Genomic DNA, 21150 nt, shown 5'->3' on the forward strand with positions numbered 1-21150 from the left:
TTTTCAGTAATGTGGCTTTATGCTTGACATTTTTTTTTTAGAAAAGCCTAATTTGAGAAACAGCGCTACATAATTTATGTACAGGTGTTTTATAGATAGCATTCGTCAGATGTAACTGACTAAGGTGACATTGTTACCATGTGATGTCATTCACAATTGTTTAATTTCAATATTTTTGATCTGTTAATTGACTAGAAGAATATTGTTTGGGTGGGATATAAGTGAGGCCCAGAATCTGAAACACCATTGCTGATAACCAAAACTGGTTTAATTTAATTATTAATGCATAACTGTAAGCTTGAAGGCAATTCATAAGGCTTCTTCCATTTCAGTGTTGTTCTCGCCCGTTGTAAATTACTTGGCTGATGGGTGCTTTCTACACTGTGAACAGTAGCCAAACTACCTTTTGTGGTAAAATCCATAGATTGCAATGAGGCATGCAGTTCAGCAGAGTTGTAACAGTGTGCAGAACTGGTAGTTAACACCATTACATATCCTACTGTTTGTTGATCAGATTGATCTGTGTGTGAAAGGACAAAAACCAATATGATGGTGCAGATTAGGGTGCGCTTTTTGTTTTACAGAAACATACATAAAATAAATAAATTAACCCTTAGATAACAATCATCTGAAATATGATGCTGTGACACATGGTCAAAGTCTCTATTAGTCTATTAGATAATTGAAGAGGAGAGAGTTAAATCACTTTGTTCTTTGATGAATAAGTAGCACATGGAAAAATAAATTGGACAAACTGCCAGAGAGCTCAGTGAACATGAAATTTACTATTAGAAGTATGCCCAAGAACACATTTTGAGTCTGATATGCATCTTCTGATTAATACCCTATCAATCATACACACTGTCTGCCACAACCTTAGAGCATTGTAATAATTCATGATTGCACACATGCTCATACAATCACAATGCAACATGGGTTTTTGAGGAGAATGTTTTTATACATTCTTTTGTGAGAATTAGATTTTTGTTTCTGTTTTATTGTTGGCCTGGACCCTACCCCCTTTTTTGGTCATGAATCTCCTTTTGTGGCATTCTTCTCACCCACCACCCCCCCTCCCCCACCAAGGCTGGGATGACCCACTGCACAGGTAACCCAGAGACTGTAAAGTGCAATTGCTGCATCACTGACATTAGTAATGCCCCTTTCTTCAGATTAGTATATCGCACCATAGTGCCCTGCCCACCCACTTTATGTTCACATTTGCTGTCTTAATTTTTCTAGAAAACATTTGCTGAGCACTGACCCCTCTTCCCAGTTTGTTTCTGATTCCACAGCACCTGTTGCTTCCTTATAAATGTACAGTCATGATATTCACTTCACAAAACAAAATCTCTTCAACTTGGTTTGAAAGTCCTACAATCTAGGATGACATTCCTGCAGCTACAGATTTGCTAAATCACATCCTCTCCGCCATCTTTGCTGTCCTTGTCCCCATTAAAATGATTGCATTCTCTCACCGAAGTCATTCGCCCTGGTATACACCCCATCTTTGCTACCTTAAGTTTAAGGGACACAGATTTGAATGTCTCTGGCAGACAACTGAATAAACCATCTATTTCCAGGTCTGGCTGGAACACACAAAGCATTATCTGGTCCTGCTCTCCATCACTGAAACTAACCACTTTTCAAATATCACCAGGAAGGCAAAGATAACTCCTGGTTTCTCTTCCCCACCACCAACCATCTTCTTAAATCACTCTCCCTTGTCTCCTTTTTTTTCCATCCTTACCTTCAAAATTAAGAACAAAGTGCTTGTAGACTTTTTTTATTACAAAGATCGAGACCATCTGTTCAGCTTCCTCAATGACTTCCTCCCTTCCCCTAGCCCATTGGGCCTTATTTCCTCTTCGATCTCTCCTGCCCTAGCCCTGAACTTGTACTTTTCTCTACTTTCTCTCCTTTTTTCCTCATGCCTTCTCCAAGCTTATCTTTTTGATGAGACCCACCTATTGCTCTCCAGACCCTATTCCTACTAAGCTGCTGACCACCCAACTTCCCTTCCTTGTTAGCTGATATTAATTATTTTCTGTCCTCAAGCTCTGTACCCCTTTCCTTCAAATCTTCCATCATTACCCTCTCCTCAAAAAAAAAACAACCCCTGGCCTCTCTGTCCTTGCAGACAACCTCCAACCTCCCTTTCCTTTCCAAAGTGCTTGAACATGGTGTTACCTCCCAAATATGTGCACATCTTTCTCAGTCCTTCATGTTTGGATCCCTCCGATCAGGCTCACAACCCTGCCATAGCATCGAAGTGGCTCTGGAAATCACAAATGACATCTAGTTGACTGTGACAAAGATAAGCTTCCGTCTCGAGCTGTCTGCAGCCTTTGACACAGTTGATCACTGCTCCATTGCCTCTCAACAGTCGGCCCAGCTGGATGGGATTACATTTATCTGGTTCCATTCTTAACTATCCAGTCATAACCTGAGAATCACCTGCAATGACGTCTCTTCTTTTCCCGCATTGTTACCTCTGGTGTTCCTCAAGGATCTGTCTTTGGCCCCCTTCCCATCTACATGCTGCCTCTCAGCGACATCATGCAAAAACATAGGGTCATTTTCCACTTGTACGCTGACAAAACCCAGGTCTACCTCACCTCCATTTCTCTTGGCTCCTTCACTGTCTTTAAAATGTCAGAATGCTTGTCTGGAATGCAGGAAAGTAGTGGTCATGGCAGTGCAGTATGGTGGGCTTCAGATTTGTCTGTGTTAGGCTGCACCTGTATGAATGTAAAATAGTCCCATAATGTGGTCTAACCCTCCTGGCAGACCATCTCTCTAGATGATTTGGTGTCATCCAGGATTTCTGGAGAATGTATTGATATGGGGGTTTTGCTTATGGGCTACCTGGTATAAGTACCAACCGGTCTTAGTTTCCAATTTTGGAGTTAGCCATTAATGAGGCAGCAGTGTTCAAAGCGGACCTTTGCAAGTCTTCAGGCCAGCAAAGTTCAATCAAAATCAACCAGTAAATAAGAATTGTAAACTCAGTTAGAACAGTATGGTCTGACCTTCAAGGGTCAGATGGCTAAGGCACATGTGGAGGTTGGGGTGACTTGTAGCCCACTGTGAACATCCTTTTAATAGTTTGAGTTGCTCATTGACTCTACTCTATAATTTTTAGATCCTTTCTGTGCTCCCAGTGATCACCAGGGTCATTTTCAAGACACTTTTGTCCTTATAGTTATCACTTGCTGCACCTAGTTGTAATGTTACCCAACGTGGAAAACAAAATCTGCTTGTTAAATCTAAATTCCTCCTTGAGCAAGGCAGAAAATCTAATGCTGGCCGAACTAGATAAGTATAGTGAGTAGCTGAGTTGTTCAGACCCGAAAGATATAGATTTCCAGGCAAAGGGAGGCAGGCTTGGGTGCATGTGGAGGTTAAATCCCTTGAAAATTGTGTCAGGTCAGGATCCCAACATCACCCTGCCCTCTTCTGGCTTTTACCGAGGCTGGTTTGAAGGTGGGCAGGAAAGCCCCATGCAGTTGCCGGGTGAGGCATTTAAATATTACAATAAACAGTTAAACACTGTTTTAATCAAAGATTCTCCATTTAATAGGCAGGGCTATGTGGGACTCGCCAGGGTCAACCAAGATGAGTGCACAATGGGGCGTGGTACTTGAGTGAAGCTGACAGGCTGGGAAGCCTTTGGCCAGTGAAACTGCAGAACAGTCATGACCAGGTGAGAGGCTGCTGCTCACAGCACTCCTTCTCATAGGGTGTAAGCAGTGTTTGATAGGTGATTGTCAACTTCTTGAAAGTCATTTCACCCACTTCAGCTTTATTTCCCTCTTGCCAGCCTTCACTGCTCCTTGGGAGTGGCTTATGCAGCTTTACCTTGCACCTCTGACGAAGAGCAAGGGAAGCAGCAACAGCAGGAGCACCAGCTGTTTTCTCCTCAGCCACGTGCCGTTCCACAGGGCAGAGGGGATAGACACCGATATCATCTCCAAGGTATCGAGATCCTCTAACACCCATAGGTGAAACTCCTGTCTACACTAAATATGAAACCCCCGCACCCCACACACCCACACCACCTCCCTTCGCCATGGTCTCCCTGACCAGCCCTGAGGAGCCCACACTTACCTTCACTCCAGGCACCAGCGCCAATCCTGCAGCCTGAGCAGACTGCAGTACAGCAGAGGCCAACGCTCCTCGTGACACTGCCTATACAGGCAGAGGATCATCTTTCTCAAAACGCCTGAGTACCAGTGCCTGAGGAGGCTCCGGTTTTCATGGCAGGTGATTGGTGACATCTGCAGCCTCCTGGATCAGTGGTCCAGGCGGGCATGCATGCATTGCCAGTGGCTATCAAGATGACTGTCAAGATGTCTGTCATAGGAGGCTAACTCCTGATTTTCTAACCCCCTTCAAGGATGTGTACTCTCTTCCCCTGCAAGGAGAGAAAGCAGAGAGTTAAGAAGTTTACCAATGGATTTTGTGCGTGGCAGAAAAGGACAACATTTGTGCAGGATGACTGTGAGGCATGTCCTATTGAGAGGACAATAGGATGAGAGTGAGTGTGAGTGCTGGCTGAATTGGGTTGGGAAGGGTGCAGAATGGATGCAGCAGTGTTGCCACTGGCTCTGCAGCCAGTGGATGGACCCTCCACCTCAAGCATTAAATTCCGTCCTTAGTGTTTAAAATTTTGAGAGGTTTTGATAAGAAATTGTTTCCACTGGAATTTATATACCCACTTTCACATCCATCTCCCATAGTGCATTACAGCCAAAGAAATACTTTTGAAGTGTCTTCACTGTTGCAATGAAGGTAAATATAGCAGTCAATTTATCCCACAAACAATAATGGATCATCATTAATCTGTGTTTAGTGATTTTTGCTGAGGGATAAATATTGGCCAGCAGACCAGGAGAATTACACTGCTATTCTTCAAATAGTGCCAAAAGAGCTTTTATGTCCACTTGAGAAGGCAAATGAGCCATCAATTTAATGTATCATCCTAAAGACAGCACCCGTGAAACCCCTCCCGCCATTACTTACCTCTGGTCTGGTTCGCTCCACGATCCTGGGTGATTTGTGGGTGTATTCCCAGCAGCAACCATCACCTCCCCAGTGGCGCTGCTGAGCAAAAGGTCTGCCAGCCTCTGATTTGCTGGCAAGTCTCTGCTCCCGGGGTCCTGATCCCATGGAAGGCGCGCTGATGGCCTGTTAATTTCTTGATTGGCTAGTAATTCGTCAGGCCTTCTCCAAACGAGGCTACGCGGGTCTCTCGCCAGCTCTCCAGCCAGCGGCCATGATTCCCCCATTTATGCCTGATCATTTAAAACATGTTGAAAATATGGAGTTGTTTCAATCAGTGTTGTCAATAGCGTATTTCGTGGTTAAGTGTTTGACATAACTAAAGGGAAAAGTACTGATCATTGTATATCAGAAATAAAATAAAAAGCTCTCAAACTTCAGCTCAAGAAACTGAAGAGAAATAAGTCAGCCACAAAAGTTCTAATATTCATACTTTTTAATAGTGTCATTTTCTTTTAAAAAATGTTTAAAGTTAAAGCCTAGATTATTAAATTTTTTAATGAAACGGTTTAAGCTGGTGCACAAGTCTGTAATTATTTAGTAATATTTTATTTGAATAATGACTATTGGACCGAACGGAGTCCAGTAACTGAATACATAACAGAGAGGAATAGAGTTGCTATGTTTGTATATTCCTAACTGATTTTGACAACTAATATAAGCATCATGTTGACTGCAGAATAGTCTTAATATGATTTCCTGTGTACTAACAATGGTCTGAGAGTACAGTCGAGTAATGAAGTGATGACAGGTATTAGCAAGTGTAATGTGCTCTAATAGACATTTAATGACATTTAATTCAAGGAGGGAGAAGAGCCTTCCCAATGGAATAGTCTATCATTGAAACTCATTGATCACCAATTTAGGCAGTTTCATAGTGGAGAGGTTAATCCATCAATTCCTTTAACTAAACAAGTCTGATGGAAATTCTGTAGGTGACACTCAGTATGGTCTGAGCTTTCTGTCTTTACAAGTGAATGAGTGATATGACAACCATGAAGCTTACAACAGATTTAAATGATTGATTTTTTTTCTCTGTTTGTAATAAGATCTTGAGACATATGGAAAGACTTAGCTCATGCCAGGATTGAAATGTACTGCATTAAATGGAAAATGAAATATGAATATATGTACAAAAGTAGTGTACTTCACTGACATTAAATCAAATGCATTTTGCCCTGCAGTTGCTAAGCTTTTGCAGAGTGGGAATTTGACAAATATCCTAATTAGCCTAGTAAATGCTGTGTAACCTTGGCAATATTTTTTAATGGGAAGAAGGCTTAATTGTGTAGCTTTTTTGATGGGCAGTTTCCATGACCTTATAATGAAGTTTCGAGTTTTAGTTAAGATTTGATTTCTCTCACCCACGCACGTACGTGCATGCACACCAACACACAAGTACGTGCACACACACTTCCTCACTCACGGCTTAAGCCTGGATGGCTGACTGGTTCAAAATGTTTCATGTGGTTCATTATATGACTCCCAGTGTAGTAGTCACATTAAACTATGCTCATGTGGTTATACTGCCTTATTACAGTTGATCAGAATGGGATATTCCAAGAATCCCTCAGTTCCCAATCTCTAGTGCAATTGGATAGCATTTAAGCCTCAGAAATCTTCAGTTCAATCTTTTTCTTTTCACAGTTCTGTTGTATCCTCTTTGCTGCAACTCCTTTAAGAGAGTGATGGCGTTCCATTGCTGCAATCAAAGCCATTCCGAGCTTTCACCACAAGACTCATGAGTATTGTGTGTTTCTTGGCCATTCAGTGTCTTTCACATAAATGTTCTATTTATGTTCACTTTAATAAAGAGACTTAAGAGATTTAATTTGGACAACTTTGGGATACATCCCCAATAAGACCAACCTTTCTTTTATGTTCATTGGGGGCAATTTTAATCTCCAATAATGGGTGAGATTTTGTCAAGTGGAAAATTAAGGTTTAATAAACTATAAACCGGATTTCAACCCGCCTCGCACCCGCTAATTTCCAATTTTAACAGAGGTGGTACTAGGGACGGGTGCCAACCTAATCTCTGGAAGCAGGTTCCTCGTTTAAATATTTAAATGAAACTGTATACCAAAGATTTTATCTCTGTTCCAGCTTTAAAACTGAGCAGCCGAAGTCCTGGGTCCTGAGAAACCTGGCAAATTAAAGAGAGGCGATGACTGCTGGATGGAATAGGTCAATGCCTTTCCAGCACCACTTATGGACCAGAAGGGACAGGAGTGCCTCTGCCCAGCTCACTAAACTATCTTGTTAACCTCCCCAGCAATAGGGCACCACAAACCACCACCTCCACACCACATCCCTCCCCCCCACAGCCCATGATTCAATCCCTCTCCTGGTATCCTCCCCAGCCTGCACTTTCCTCCACTTGACCCTCCATGATCTTCTCCCCGATCTCTCTGGTCCTTCCCCATCGATGTCCCCTCTTTGCTGATCTTTTTGGCTGACCCCCGCCAATTGATGTGTGATTCAATCCCTCTCCTGATGTCCTCCCTGGCCTCTAATTTCCTACATTTGGCCCTCCATGATTTCTCTACGGTCCCTCCCCATCAATGTCCCCTCTTTGCTAATCTCTCTGGCATACCCTGCCAATCAATGTTCCCCCCCCTCTTGTTCCCAAAACCCCCTCCAAAAAAAATGGTAATCAGGCCCTACTGCCAAATTCTGGAGGATCTGAGGGAAACTTGTTCTTCCATGTTTTCAAAGCACTAAACTGCTCCCTGCCTCCCTCTAAATATCAGGACCATTCATTTACAAAATATCAGGACCATTTATTTACAAAATTCAACATTAAAGTTTAACTTGGCATCAACTACTGGGCATGTATTGCCTTTGATAAACATTAATAAAAATATGAAAGAGAACTTGCATTGACTCCAGAAAGCTATACAGAACTTTTTAGTTGAGCCAACCATTGAGACTCCTTCAGTTGACTTGAACTTAGTGTTCAGACTCATCCTCCTTATCTGGTAGTCTAGAATAGCTCCTTATCAGGCAATTTTTCTGAATAAAATTCGGCACACACATTTGTCTCTGTGCCTACCAATGTTTAAGCTTCAATATTGATGCAGGAGTCCTGCAACTCCAGGTCCTAACTAATGCAGATGCTTCTCTGTCTTAGCACCTTCCCTTTAGCGTTATGTCACTGGTATTATTCAAATTATGATAGAAGGTGTTTTTTGCTGTTGTTTGAAGACTATCTGTAGTGCCATCACGCATCTGATCTGATGCTGTGTATGAATTACCTGCTCCATCTAGGTTTTACCTTAAGGGAGTACTGCACAGTTGGGAGTGCTGTGTTTCACGTGAGACACAGTGCAGAGAGTGGAACTGAGATGTGAACTTGAAACTTTCCAGTAACCAAAGCTCCCCAGTCATTATCACTTTCTCTATCCTAATTATTATTCTGTATTTTAATTATTTTCATATATGTATAATAGACATTTTAATCAATCTTCCTATCTATTTGACTCTGTTTTTATTTTTTTCTTTTCCTCTCTCTTTGTGTTCCTTCCTATATTCTGAGCCTATCTGAAACCTGCACTGGCTGTTATTCTCTGCACATGGAAAAGAAAGAATCTTGATTGCAATAAGTGTGGAGGAAACACAACAATCCAAAACAGAGTGTAGTTTTCCAGCCTGCAAGAAGTATGGGCATATGATTGTTTCTCTCACTCAACGCTAAGTATAGGAAGACTTTCAATACTCAGCATTGAGGAGGGGATCAGATGTGTTCAAACATTCCCATATATCTTCCCACCAAGAATTTGTACAATCCAATTAAAAAATAAATCAACCTACATCTAGTCACCACTGCCTACCAGCATTTGGTGGCTTATTTTCAACAGAAGCTGCAGAGTTGTGATTCTCCGTAAATCACATCCATATTGGTTCACTTGCTACTGTATTTGTCTTGCATAGGCAGTCTGGGCCAGGCATTCCCTGCCCCTGACCCACCGCAAAAGTAGCCAGGAAGAGTGTTTGCTTGGAGTCAAAGCCCATTCAGATGGCGTGGCTCTAGATTATATTTGCAAGTTATGCTAGTTGCTCCAGTGGCTCAGTGAGTCTGTCCAGTGAGATGCTAGGCTGTACAAATCAGTGGGGTCATAACATTTGATTGGCATTCTAAGATGTGTTCGCTGATATCAACGGGAATAACAGTTGAGGTGCCATAGACATCCTGCATGCCTCTCATTACCAAGGGGAAGGGGCCCCACTGTCAAGTCCAACGATAGTTGCTGGAAGTATGAGTGTATCTGTGTCAGGAAGAGACAAGATCCAATTTGATTGTGTTGGTCCCTCCTCATACACCCCCCCCCTCTCCCCACAATTCACACAGGGACAATGGTCAATTGAGCAAAATACTCCACCAATGATTGATTATGTTCAGCAGAGGACGTGGTGAGAAAATTGATTGTTTGGTAGGGTGGGGGGCTGCAGGGGGAGGTGGCGTTGGGGAAAATTGGTACTTGTTGAACTTATTTATGTTAACCATACTTATGCCCAATGAACATCATTGTTCTCCTCTTATGCAACTAGTTTGGAAGTTTGTGTGTGTATGAGATATCTAATCTGAAGGAGAAGATATGGCTGCTTGCAGCAATTAATGGAGGAAACAATAAACACTTCAAGAAGTTATATGTAAAGAGGGCTTGCATTTATATTGTGCCTTTTTGTTGAAGGATAAATATGGGCTGGGGATAAGTCCTCTGCTTTTCTTTGAAAAGCACCATGGGATCTGTTGCATTCACCTGAGAGAGCAGAGCAGGCCTTAGTTTAATGACACGTCCAAAAGATGGCACTTTCAACAGCGCAGCACACCCTCAGTATTACACTGAAGTGTCAGCCTAGATTTTATGCTGAAGTTTCTGAAGTAGGACAATAATGGAGAGGTAAAAACAGCAAATGGGTGTTTTAACAGTTCTTGTCTGCAGTTGGCAATATTCTACATGACCTTTGTTACATCTGGAATGTTTAGTGTTTTTATTGGTACAGCTAACTTTCAATTTGTAAAAGTTTATAGCTGTCTCCACTTAATTCCATATTGCTCAATTCATTCATTTTTCTGATTCATTTTTAACACTGAATTCCCACTTTGTTAGGTTATTTGGGTCACTCAATTCAAATTATTGGACACTTTCTAGTGCAAAAAAACAGACTTATCAACAGTAAGGTATTTAAATCATTCCCAGATAGTAAAGAGCAGCATTAATTCTTCTAAAAGTATGTTGAGAATATCAGGCACATTTTAACATACAGTGCAGAAAGAAAAATGTTTCTTTATTCATCTTACATACGTACCTGTGATTCTGTTCTGTGTCTTGTTTCTACCTAGTCCTGCTCTCAGCTTTCCTTACCCTGCCACACCAGTCGCCATCCAACAAATGCACCACCAGATAATGAGCCGCCAGCAAACTCTGGGCTCCGCTTTCGGCCACAGTCCTCCTCTTATCCATCCTGCTCCAACGTTTGCTCCTCAGCGCCATATGTCTGGCCTGTCGACTGTATTGACCTCTGCACAGATCACCTCTTGTCCATCTGAATCCGCACAGGTAAGAGATCACAAGAGGAAAAAGTAAAACTCATAATTAAAAGGATAGTTATAGATTTGTAAAGAAATTGTTTCAATCGCTAGGCTATTGCTATGCTATTCTGACCATATAATACAATGACTCCAGGACCAGATTCTGTTATCATTTTAATCAGTATAACTGGCGTCAATGATATATTACAGACATTATAACCTTGTTGTGTTTCATTCAATCATGCTTTAAAATAAGTCTTTTCTCATCTTTTAGAGTAAGCCTACAAGTGAGTCTGCAGTGACCAGCACAGGCGACCCTATGCAAAATAAACGCTCAAGGATTAAACCTGATGAAGAACTGCCGAGCCCAGGTGGTGGGAGTGAGCAGGTATGGCAGTGGGTTCTATTAATCAGCCCTCACTCTTCCCTACACAGCAGGCACATTCTGTAATCTACACCATTTTCACTAGAGTGCTGAGGGACCAATTACAGAAACCGTTTTGTCCTTCATATTGTTTGCTTTCCTTTTACTCTGAAGGTGATTAAATGTGGTGTTTTAATTCAAGAAGTACCTTGGGTGGTGCATGGGAATGTGTTGTGGTGGTGATACCACATTCCATCTGTGTAAACCTCTGTCTTAAATCCGATGTGGATTTGCAGTCGCTCTTTCCAGCTTGTCTTCCAGTGCAGTAATATTATTGCTTTGAATTCCCTGACGAGTGCCATTGGAAACCTTCCAGTGCATTTTGAGAGTCAGGTCAGCGATCTAACTCCCAAGAGCAGGAAGCCAGTTACATGCCCATTCTGGCAAGTTTTTCCCTCACTCTTCCCTCTTGGTACCCCTTCTCTTGGGCTACACGCATGGGCCAGGATTTTCCGGTCGTCGGGTGGGCTCGGCGGGTGGGTGGACCCAAGAGCAGTCGGGAAGCCGACTGCCGCCTGCGATCGGGCCCCAGCCGCAATTTCACGCTGGCTGGCCAATTAACAGCCAGCCGGCATGAATCGCACGCTGCAGTGCTCAGCGCTGCCGGGGTGGGGGTGGGAGGAAAGCAAGCGCGGAAGTCCGTGCGTGCGCGCGGGTGTGCGCAGTAAGAGCTCCCTGGGGCGCAGAGCTGTCTCAGGGAGCTGAAGATTTTAAAAATAAAAACAAAGATATTAAAAATAATGAAAACATGTCCCTGACCGTGGATGAGGCTTCACCAAAAATGCAGAGGCTGCCGAATGGTTGGACGGGCAGCGAAAAATTCTAGTCAATTATTTGGTTAAGGACCTTAATAGGCTGCTTAGTTGCCGACTCCTGTGCGTGCCCACCGACCGAAATATCACATGAGTGCACAATGACGTCAGGACGCTTGCCCGATGACATCACACGTCAATTTACGCTTGTTCGGGTCGGGCGTGCGCCTGTCTGACGAGAGAAAAATTCTGCCCCTGGTGTATTATGTCTTCAAGCCCATGTTTTGAAGTGCCCTATGGGCACATTGCACCTGCTGTGAATTTCTTAATCCTAATGTGAAATATGTTTAATGCAGTGAGAGAGCTGATGCTCCCATTTATTTTCTTATAAGATTAAACTGAACCAACTGAGTAACAGGGCCCCATGTATGGCACAGCTGGTAGCATGACTTGGATCTGCAGGTTGTACATCATGCTCTACAGATTCTGTCCTGAGACTTGTATCTGCAGTAAACAGCATCCTTCAACTACAATTCTGATTGAGCTATGATATAAAATTGGTGCTACCTAGAAATTTAAAAATAAAAGTTGCTTTTTATATCCATCATTTATATCCATCATTTATACATTTGCCAATTGAGAAACCTTTGGAATTTATTTTTCTTCAATAGTAAGTTGGGAACTTTGTTGGGAATGTATCATATCAATATCTTCCCAAATAGATGGGCACATTCTTATTTTTAGAGCAATTTCCTTATGTTTAGAAATTCTGGCTGAGTCTGTAAACTATCTCCTGCGATGTTCCTGTTTTATTTTTAAAAAAAGGTGTTCCATATATTTGTGTATCAGCAAGTACTTAAGTTAATCAAGTTTGACAGGTCAGCTGACTTGTCACGGTAGATATGGTATCTGTTTAATTCAACAGTTTGTTTGGTTTTGATTTTTTATTGTCCATTGGCTTTCATGGCTGAGGAATGCAAAGAAGTTTTAACCTTGCAATATTTTGCATTGCTCATCTTAAAACCTAATGCAAAGAAACTGAAACTTTTCTTAAGGCAAACCTCCTGGCCTCTTCAAGACCTGAGCATGAGCACAATATGCAGCTTGAGTTTTGCTGAAAAAAGAGATGTTGTCAAAGCTTTTCACCTTACACTCAGCAGAACAGGTGCAAGACTGCCCAAATTCAAAGGGAGCAATAGTTTATGCTGCATGAGAAAAGGATGCTGATTGGTTGGCAAGTCGGCTCTGGTTGAGGCGTTTCCATGGAGAATGCACGAGGGAACTATTGTCCCCCATGCTTTTGTTTAATTCAAAAAAGGTGCAATATGTGTTCTTTCTGCTTGCAGAAGTCAAATTAATACATGTAGCTCCTAGCAAGCATAAGTGAGGCACATTGTGAGCCTGACTGATAATCTTAAATTGGTTGTTAGTGTAATTCTTAGAACACTCGGGGTTGTTCAAGTGCAGTCCAATTGCGGAATCACATCTAAGATTAGACATTATATTCTGAGTTTTGCAAGCATGGGTTGGTTGAGTACAGTCAGTACCCTGCCTACTGCGAACAACTGAAGGGATGAGCTGTTTGATACCATTCGCCAGTTGTTGGGATGTACAGCCAACCACCGGCACTGAAATTTGTATACCACATTGCTCATTTGTGTGGTAGGCAGAACATCTTTTTGCAATATGCACCATTAAAATAAAAAAAGCTGCCTGAGGCAATGGGGGAGCATGCAACGTATTGGGACAATAGAGTGAAATTTGCACTAGAAATGTGGAGCACTGGACAAAATTGGTAGCACTTGACAGGTATTCATTGAGACACAGGGTAGATATTCAGTTGCCTTGGTGTGATCCTGATGCTGTGGATTGGCTACCTGTCACAGAAACTGCATGATTTTCATTGCCTTTGAAATCAGCTAAAATTATAAGGTTTCTTTAACGCAACAGTTGAACCGCAAGGCCGCACCTAGACCCAGACGGAAGATGTAAACTCTACTCCATTTTGTGTCATATTTTCATATTCAGAGATAAATAAGAAGAAGGAAGTCATATCTGTGTGTATTTCAATATTCTGGATCAACCAAAAGTGGGATTGGTTTCTCCTTGAAAGAAAAAACTTGCATTTATATAGCAGTTTTATAAGCACAGTACGACCCAAAATGCTTGACAGGTAATGAAGATATTTTGAAATATAGTCACTGTTGTAAGTAGGAAATGCATCAGTCAGATTGCAAACAGTGATGAGATAATGATCAGATCATCTGTTTTTTAATGAGCACTGATTCAGGGATAAATATTGACCAGGGTACCAGGGAGAGCTCCCCTGCTCTTCTTAGAATAGTGCGTTGGGATCTCTTATCTCCACTTGAAAGGCCTGATGGGGCTTTGGTTTAATATCTCATTTGAAAAATGGCATGCCTGCTCATGCTGTGTTCCCTCAGTAATACACTGAATTGTTAGCCTGAATTATGAGTTTGAATCTTTGGAGTGTAGCTTGGTCCCACAACCTACAGAGAACCAGCATGGACTCAATGTGCTGAATGGCCTCCTTCCATGCCATAATGACACTATGACTCTACAACCTTCTGACTCATTGGGTAAGAGTGCAACTTCTGAGACACATCTTGTCACAGTCATCAATCCTTAATACTGTTTTGAGAATTTCTGTGAAAGCCATCCAGGTACAGTGCAAATCACAAAGTTTCTGTGTGAACAATATGCAAGAGTTAACATTTCTGTGCCCATTTGAGCAGCAGAGGTTTTCAACTGTGCAACTCACAAATTTCTCTGTCACAGGAACAGCCGGAAGGAATAACGCTGGTCAAAGAGGAGGTGGACAAAGATGAAAGCAAGCAAGAGCCGGAAGTGGTTTATGAGACGAACTGCCACTGGGAAGGATGCGCGAGAGAATTTGACACGCAAGAACAGCTAGTCCATGTAAGTAGTAGCAGACAGGGACTGCTCCTGATTGTGTACCATGTTTTGTGGAGGTCAGTTTCTTTGACCTTAAAGTGTCAAGTTTCTTAGCCGGGGGCACTGTGAACTAGAGAGCTTATTATTTCTTCCAGAGAGCTAAATGGCTACAAAGCTTGACCAATTCAGACATATCAAGCCTAAAGGAAGCCTCTGTCAAACGCTCTACAATGAATGCTTGTGTTTTGGACCAGTGTAAATGAAAGGGTGAATCTTTTCAGGAGAGAAATAGTGGCCCTATTCACCTAAAGTAAAACCTTTGCACCATTTCTAAAAGTGAAGCAGTAAGCTTTAAAGATCAGTCGAATTGGTGAAAGAAAATTACTCGCTTATTTCAATAAGTGGATAAGTGAATCTAAAAATATAACCTTACTACCCAGAGGATGTTGATCTGCATTAGTCCCTTATTCACGGATGCATTGTGAATTCTGAATGGCTGGTTTGTGCAAGTTCCATCTACAGACCTACACCAGCATATGTAATGTCTCTATCTATTGTTCCAGCAGAAAGAGAGGGTTTGTAATGGCATGTGTGCACGTGCAGGAGTAACTGGCCTATACTTTGCTTGCCTGGTGATGACCGACAGTGCAGTGTTGGGTTGTGTGGTGTCCCTGTACCACCTTTCTGTAATAACTGATGGCATCGGCTTGTGTTGTGTTCCTGTATCTTCTGTCTGGCATTGACAGTTCTGGGTTATGTTGTGACCCTATACCATCTGCCTGTAATCATTAAAGGTGTTGGGTTGTTTACAGTTGTGAATAAACAATCTCAAAGTGATAAACTTCGCTAGCATCTTATGTTCTATGGACAGGAGTGGCTGCCAGATTCATTTTGCAACCAATGACTTCTTATGTTAATTAAGGAAGCAAGTTTCTTAAAAGCAGGCCAATCATGAATTAATTAAATAGTTGATTAACTATTTTTAAAAAAATTTAATATTTTCCACCAAGTATTCTCATTCTCTGCCTGTTGACAAAATTTCACAAGTGCCTTTCCCAAGTTGAGCAGAGGTGGTGATTCTTGGCAAACTGTTCGATTGCAAAACTTCACAGTCAAGCTGGAGCCTGTCTTCATCCAACAGCAAATGTGAGAAGCCCGTGGACTTTTTTTATCACTAAGATTGAGACCGCCCACTCTGTTGCTTAGCCCCTTTTCTTTTTGCCCACCAAATCAAACCACCCTACAAAGCTGCCCCAGGCCTAAAACTGTATTATTCTGTAATTTCTCTTCTATCTCCTCTCATGCACCCTTCAAGCCCCTGTCACCCATGAAACAAACCTCCTGGCTCCTTGACCCCATTCCCACTAAACTGCTGACCACCCACCTCCCCGTCTTGCCTCCAAGCTAGATATATTTCCCTCAAGTACAATTCACTACCGTAGGACAATAAGAAAATTTCCCTACATTATCCCCATATGCCTTGATATCTTTAATATCTAGAAATCTATCAATCTCTGCCTTGAAAATACTCAGTGAATGATTGTCCACTGGGGTAGAGAATTCTAAAGATTCACCACCCTCTGAGGGAAGAAATTTCTCCTTATCTCAATCTTAAATGGCCTACCTCTTATTCTGAGAGTGTGTCCCCTAAGAGTGTGTTCTAGATCCTCATCCAGGGTAAACATCTTTCCTACACCTACCCTGTTGAGCCCTGGAAGAATTGTGTATGCTTCAATGAGATCACCTCTAATTCTTCAAACACTAGAGAATACAAGCCCAGTTTCCTCAATCTCTCCTCATAGGATAATCCTGCTACTCCCGAGATAAGTTTGGTGAACCATTGTTACACTTTCAATGGCAAGTATATCCTTCCTTGGGTAAGGAGACCAAAAATGTACACAGTACTCTAGATGCAGTCTCATTAAGGCTCTATACAATTGCAGCAAGACTTGTTTAGTCCTGTACTTGAATCCTCTTGTAATAAAGGTCAACATATTTGCCTCCCTAATTGCTTGCTGCACCTGCACGCTAGCTTTTAGTGACTTATGAACAAGGACACATTTTTCCACATTATATTTCATCTGCCATGTTCTTGCCCACTCACTTAGCCTGTCTAAATCACTTTGAAGCGCCTTCGTACCTCCTCCTCCTCAACTCATCACTACCTCATTTGGTGTCATCAGCAAACTTAGAAATAGTACATTTGATCCCCACATCCAAATGATCCAAATCATTGATTTAGATATAGATTCTTGTGGCACCCCTCTAGTCAAGGCCTGCCAACCTGAGAATGACCCGTTTACTTCTACTCTCTGTTTTCTGTCCGTTAACCAATTCTCAATACATGCCAGCATATTACCCCCAATTCCATGTGCTCTAATTTTGCTTACTAACCTCCTGTGTGGGACATCATGGAAAATCTTCTGAAAATCCAAATACACCAGTTCTCCCTTATCTATTCTGCTAGTTACATCCTCAAAAAACTCTTAACAGATTTGTCAAACATGATTTCCCTCTCTTAAACCCATGTTGACTCTGCCCAATCCTACCATTATTTTCTAAGCTTCCAGTTATCACATCCTTTATAATAGATTCTAGCATTTCCCTACTACTGATGTCTGTAACAGGTCTGTAGTTCTCCATTTTCTTTCTCCCTTCTTCCTTAAACAGCGGGGTTACATTTGCTACCTTCCAATCTGCAGGAACTGTTTCAGAATTTATGGAATTTTGGAAGATGACCACCAATGCATCCACTATCTCTACAGCCACTTCTTTCAACACTCTGGGATGTAGATCATTAGGTCCAGGGGATTTATCAACTTCAGTCCCATTAATTTCTTCAGTACTACTTTTTTGCTAATACTAATTTCTTTCAGTTCCTCATTCTCACAAATCCCTTGGTTCTCTAATATTCCTGGGAGGTTTTTCATATCTTCCTCCGTGAAGACAGACACAAAGTATTTGTTTAATTTCTCTGCCATTTCCTTATTCACCATTGTAAATTCTCCTGTCTCTGCCTGAAGTGGGCCCACATTTGCCTTTGCTAATCTTTTCCTGTTTTTATACCTATAGAAGCTTTTACCGTCTGTTTTCATGTTCCTCACTAGTTTATGCTTATATTCTATTTTCTATTTCTTTATCAGTTTCTTGACCCTTATTTGCTGAATTCTAAAATGCTCCCAAACCTCAGGCTTAATACTTTGTTGACAACTTTATTTGCCTCCTCCTTTGATCTAAAACAATCTTTAACTTCCCTTGTTAGCCATGGTTGGATCATCTTTCCTGCTGAGTTTTTGTGCCTCAAAGGAATGTAAATTTGTTGTGAACCATGTATTATTTCCTAGCCATTGCCTGTCTACCATCGTATCTTTTAATGTAGTTTCCTAATTTGCCACAGTCAATTTGCCCCTGATATCATCTTAGTTTCCTTTGTTCATATTTAAGACCCTAGTTTTAGATTGAACAACATCACTTTCAAACTTAATATAAAATTCTGTCATATTATGGTCAGTCTTCCTTGAAGGCTCCTTTATGGCAAGATTATTAATTAGCCTTTTCTCGTTGCACAATACTAGATCTAAAATAGCCCGTTCTCTAGCTGGTTTCTTAACTTAGTGTTCTAGAAAACCATCTTTAATACATTCCAGGAATTTGTCCTCTGCAGCATTCGTGCTAATTAGGCTTACCCTATCTATATGTAGAGTGAAGTCCCCCACTATTACTGTATTACCTTTGTTACCTGAACCTCTAATTTCCTGATTTATACCATACCCTACATTACCACTACAGTTGAGTGGCCTATTAACAACAACTACCAATGTTTGCTGACCCTTACTGTTTCTTAGTTCTACCCAAACTTTTACACCTTCATCTTCCTATCTAAGATCTTCTCTCACGAATGTACTGATCTCATTCTTTATTAACAGCCATACCCCACCTACTTTTCCTTTTTATCTAGCCTTCCTAAATGTCAAATACCCTTGAACATTCAGTTTGAAGCCTGGTCACCCTACAGCCAAGACTCCGTAATGGCAATTAGATCATACCTGCTTACTTCTGGAATGTAGCTGTCAATTCATCTACCTTATTATGACTGCTGTGTGCATTCAGATAGAGTGCCTTTAATTCTGTCTTTTTATTATTTTTGCAACCTCTAGCCTTATCTGCTGGCGCACTCCTTAAGTTTGTATACTCTCTCCCTTCCTGCCACATTCAGATTAACAATTCCCTTATTGCTAACTTGCTCTCTTGCCTTGTCTTCCCTCTTTAATTTATCACATCTTCCCTCACCTGATCCCTCACCCCCACTATTTAGTTTAAAGCCCTCTCTCCTGCACTAGATATACAACTTGCCAGAACACTCGTTCAAGTGAAGACTGTACTAACGGTACAGCTCTCACTTTCCCCAGTACTGATGCCAGTGCCCCATGAATTGAAACCCATTTCTCCCACACCAATCTTTGAACACACGTTTAACTCTCTAATCTTATTTACCCTACTCTAATTTGCTTGTGGCTCAGGCAGTAATCCAGAGATTATTACCTTTAAGGTTCTGCTTTTTAATTTAGCCCCAAGCAGCTCATATCTCCTAAGCAGAACCAATTTCTACTCCTACCTATGTCATTGGTACCTATGTGGACCACGAACACTGGATCCTTCCCATCTCACTGCAAGTTTCTCTCCAGTCCAGAATAGATGTCCTGAGCCCTGGCACAGAGAAGGCAACACAACATTCTGGACTCATGCTTTCGGCTGCAGAGAGTGTCTATCCCCCGACTATAAAACTCCACCCATTTGATTGGCTTCCTGTACTACAGTGCCATGGTCAATTCGCTCATCCGCCTTGTGGCCTCCGCTTTCGTCCATACAGGCTGCAAGAACCTGTTCGACAATTGCAAGGGCTAAAGCTCCTCCACTTCTACCTTCTTGATCCCCATACCTGCCTCACTCACAGTCAGACCCACCTGTCCCTGACCATGGTCCAAATCAGATGACCCTATCCTAAGGGGTGTGACTGCCTCCTGGAACATGTGCCCAGGTAACTTTCCCCCTCCCTGATGTGTTGCAGTGTCTGCAGCTCGACCTCCAACTCAGTGACTCTGAGCCAAAGTTCCTCCAGTCCCAGACACTGCAGATTTGTTTGCCTTGGATCACACAGGTGTCCACAAGCTTTCACATTCTGCAGCTGCCACATACCTACCACCTGCCCTGCCATCTTTATAGTATTTAATTAATTATTTTACTGATTAAATTTTAATTAATGTCCTTAGTCTTACCTGTGCTTATATTCTTATTATTTCAATAAATGTTCTACTTACCCCAATTGAAATTCCCTAGTTAAGATAAATAAGAAATAATAAGCTTCACTGCTATTAGTAAACCTTACTATTACTAATACAACTTTACAATTACTAAAATTACCTGAGTTTTGAAAGATAAATGACCAAAATGCTGATCAACCAATTAACTACCTATTTTGCTGTGACATCGCTTTCTAAGTGGCAGTTGTCATTCACATTCGCAAAAAAATCCCTTTGTCCTTGCAAACTGCTACCCTAACTTCAACTTCCCTTTCCTCTCCAAAGTACTTGATTGTGTGTTGCATCCCAACCCCATTTTTTTAGCAACTTCATGTTTGATTCTCCCCATCCCTGCACAGCACTGAAATGGCCCCAACCAAATGGTCTCCTCTGTGACTGTGATGCATTTTATCTCCTTGACCTCTGTGTACTTCTTGACATGGTTGACTACACCAACCTTATCCGCCGACTGTCCTGCATTCTCTGGTTCAGTGGGACTACAACACTCTTGCTTATCCAATTTGTAACCAGAGCATCTCCCAAAATAACTTCTCTCCTGCCCATGCAGCATTGTCTCTTGTTCCCCTAAGGATCTATCCTTTACCCCCTCCTCTTCCTCATCTACATGCTATCCCTTGGTGACATCATCCATAGACTTGAAGAAAGCTCAGCTTCCACAGTTTGCCTCTTTATTGTCTAACTTTTTCTCCAATATCCAATCTTATGTGAGCCACAAAATAAACATTGGGAAGACCTAAGCCATTATTTTAGGCGTCCATTCCTTGCTACCGATTGCATTTGCTCCCATCCAGTAAAATAGGCAATTGCAGCGACCTATTTGTCTGCTGAGTTGAGCTTTTCCTCCATCTCCTCTCCATTACATAGAAAGCTTGCTTTCACTTTCATAACATTCCCTGTGTCCGCTCCTGCCTCAGCCCATCTGCTGCTGATATGCCATACATGTCTTTGTCACCTCCAGTCTTGATTATTCCTGAAACTCCTGGCCGGTCTCCATTGTTCACACTGCATAAGCTTTGACTCGTGCTAAATCTGGCTGCCCGAATTCTAACGTGCACCAAGTCCCTTTCACTCGTTATTCCTGTACTCTTGACCTCCATTGGCTCTCGGTCCATCATCGCCTCAAATTTAAAATCCCCA

General features: G+C 41.9%; 1 protein-coding gene across 1 annotated transcript in view; it reads left to right on the forward strand.

Annotated features, from left to right (window-relative positions):
* Positions 1-21150, forward strand: part of LOC144679590 (transcriptional activator GLI3-like) — a 410012-nt gene that overhangs the window by 316865 nt on the left and 71997 nt on the right. Inside the window, exons 8-10 of the mRNA XM_078540127.1 lie at positions 10412-10628; positions 10875-10988; positions 14576-14716. Of these exons, the coding sequence (XP_078396253.1) occupies positions 10412-10628; positions 10875-10988; positions 14576-14716 (472 nt within the window). The remainder of the gene's footprint in view (positions 1-10411; positions 10629-10874; positions 10989-14575; positions 14717-21150) is intronic.

Source organism: Cetorhinus maximus, chromosome 4 (assembly GCF_964194155.1).
Source record: "Cetorhinus maximus chromosome 4, sCetMax3.hap1.1, whole genome shotgun sequence".
In the NCBI taxonomy this organism is placed as follows: domain Eukaryota; kingdom Metazoa; phylum Chordata; class Chondrichthyes; order Lamniformes; family Cetorhinidae; genus Cetorhinus; species Cetorhinus maximus.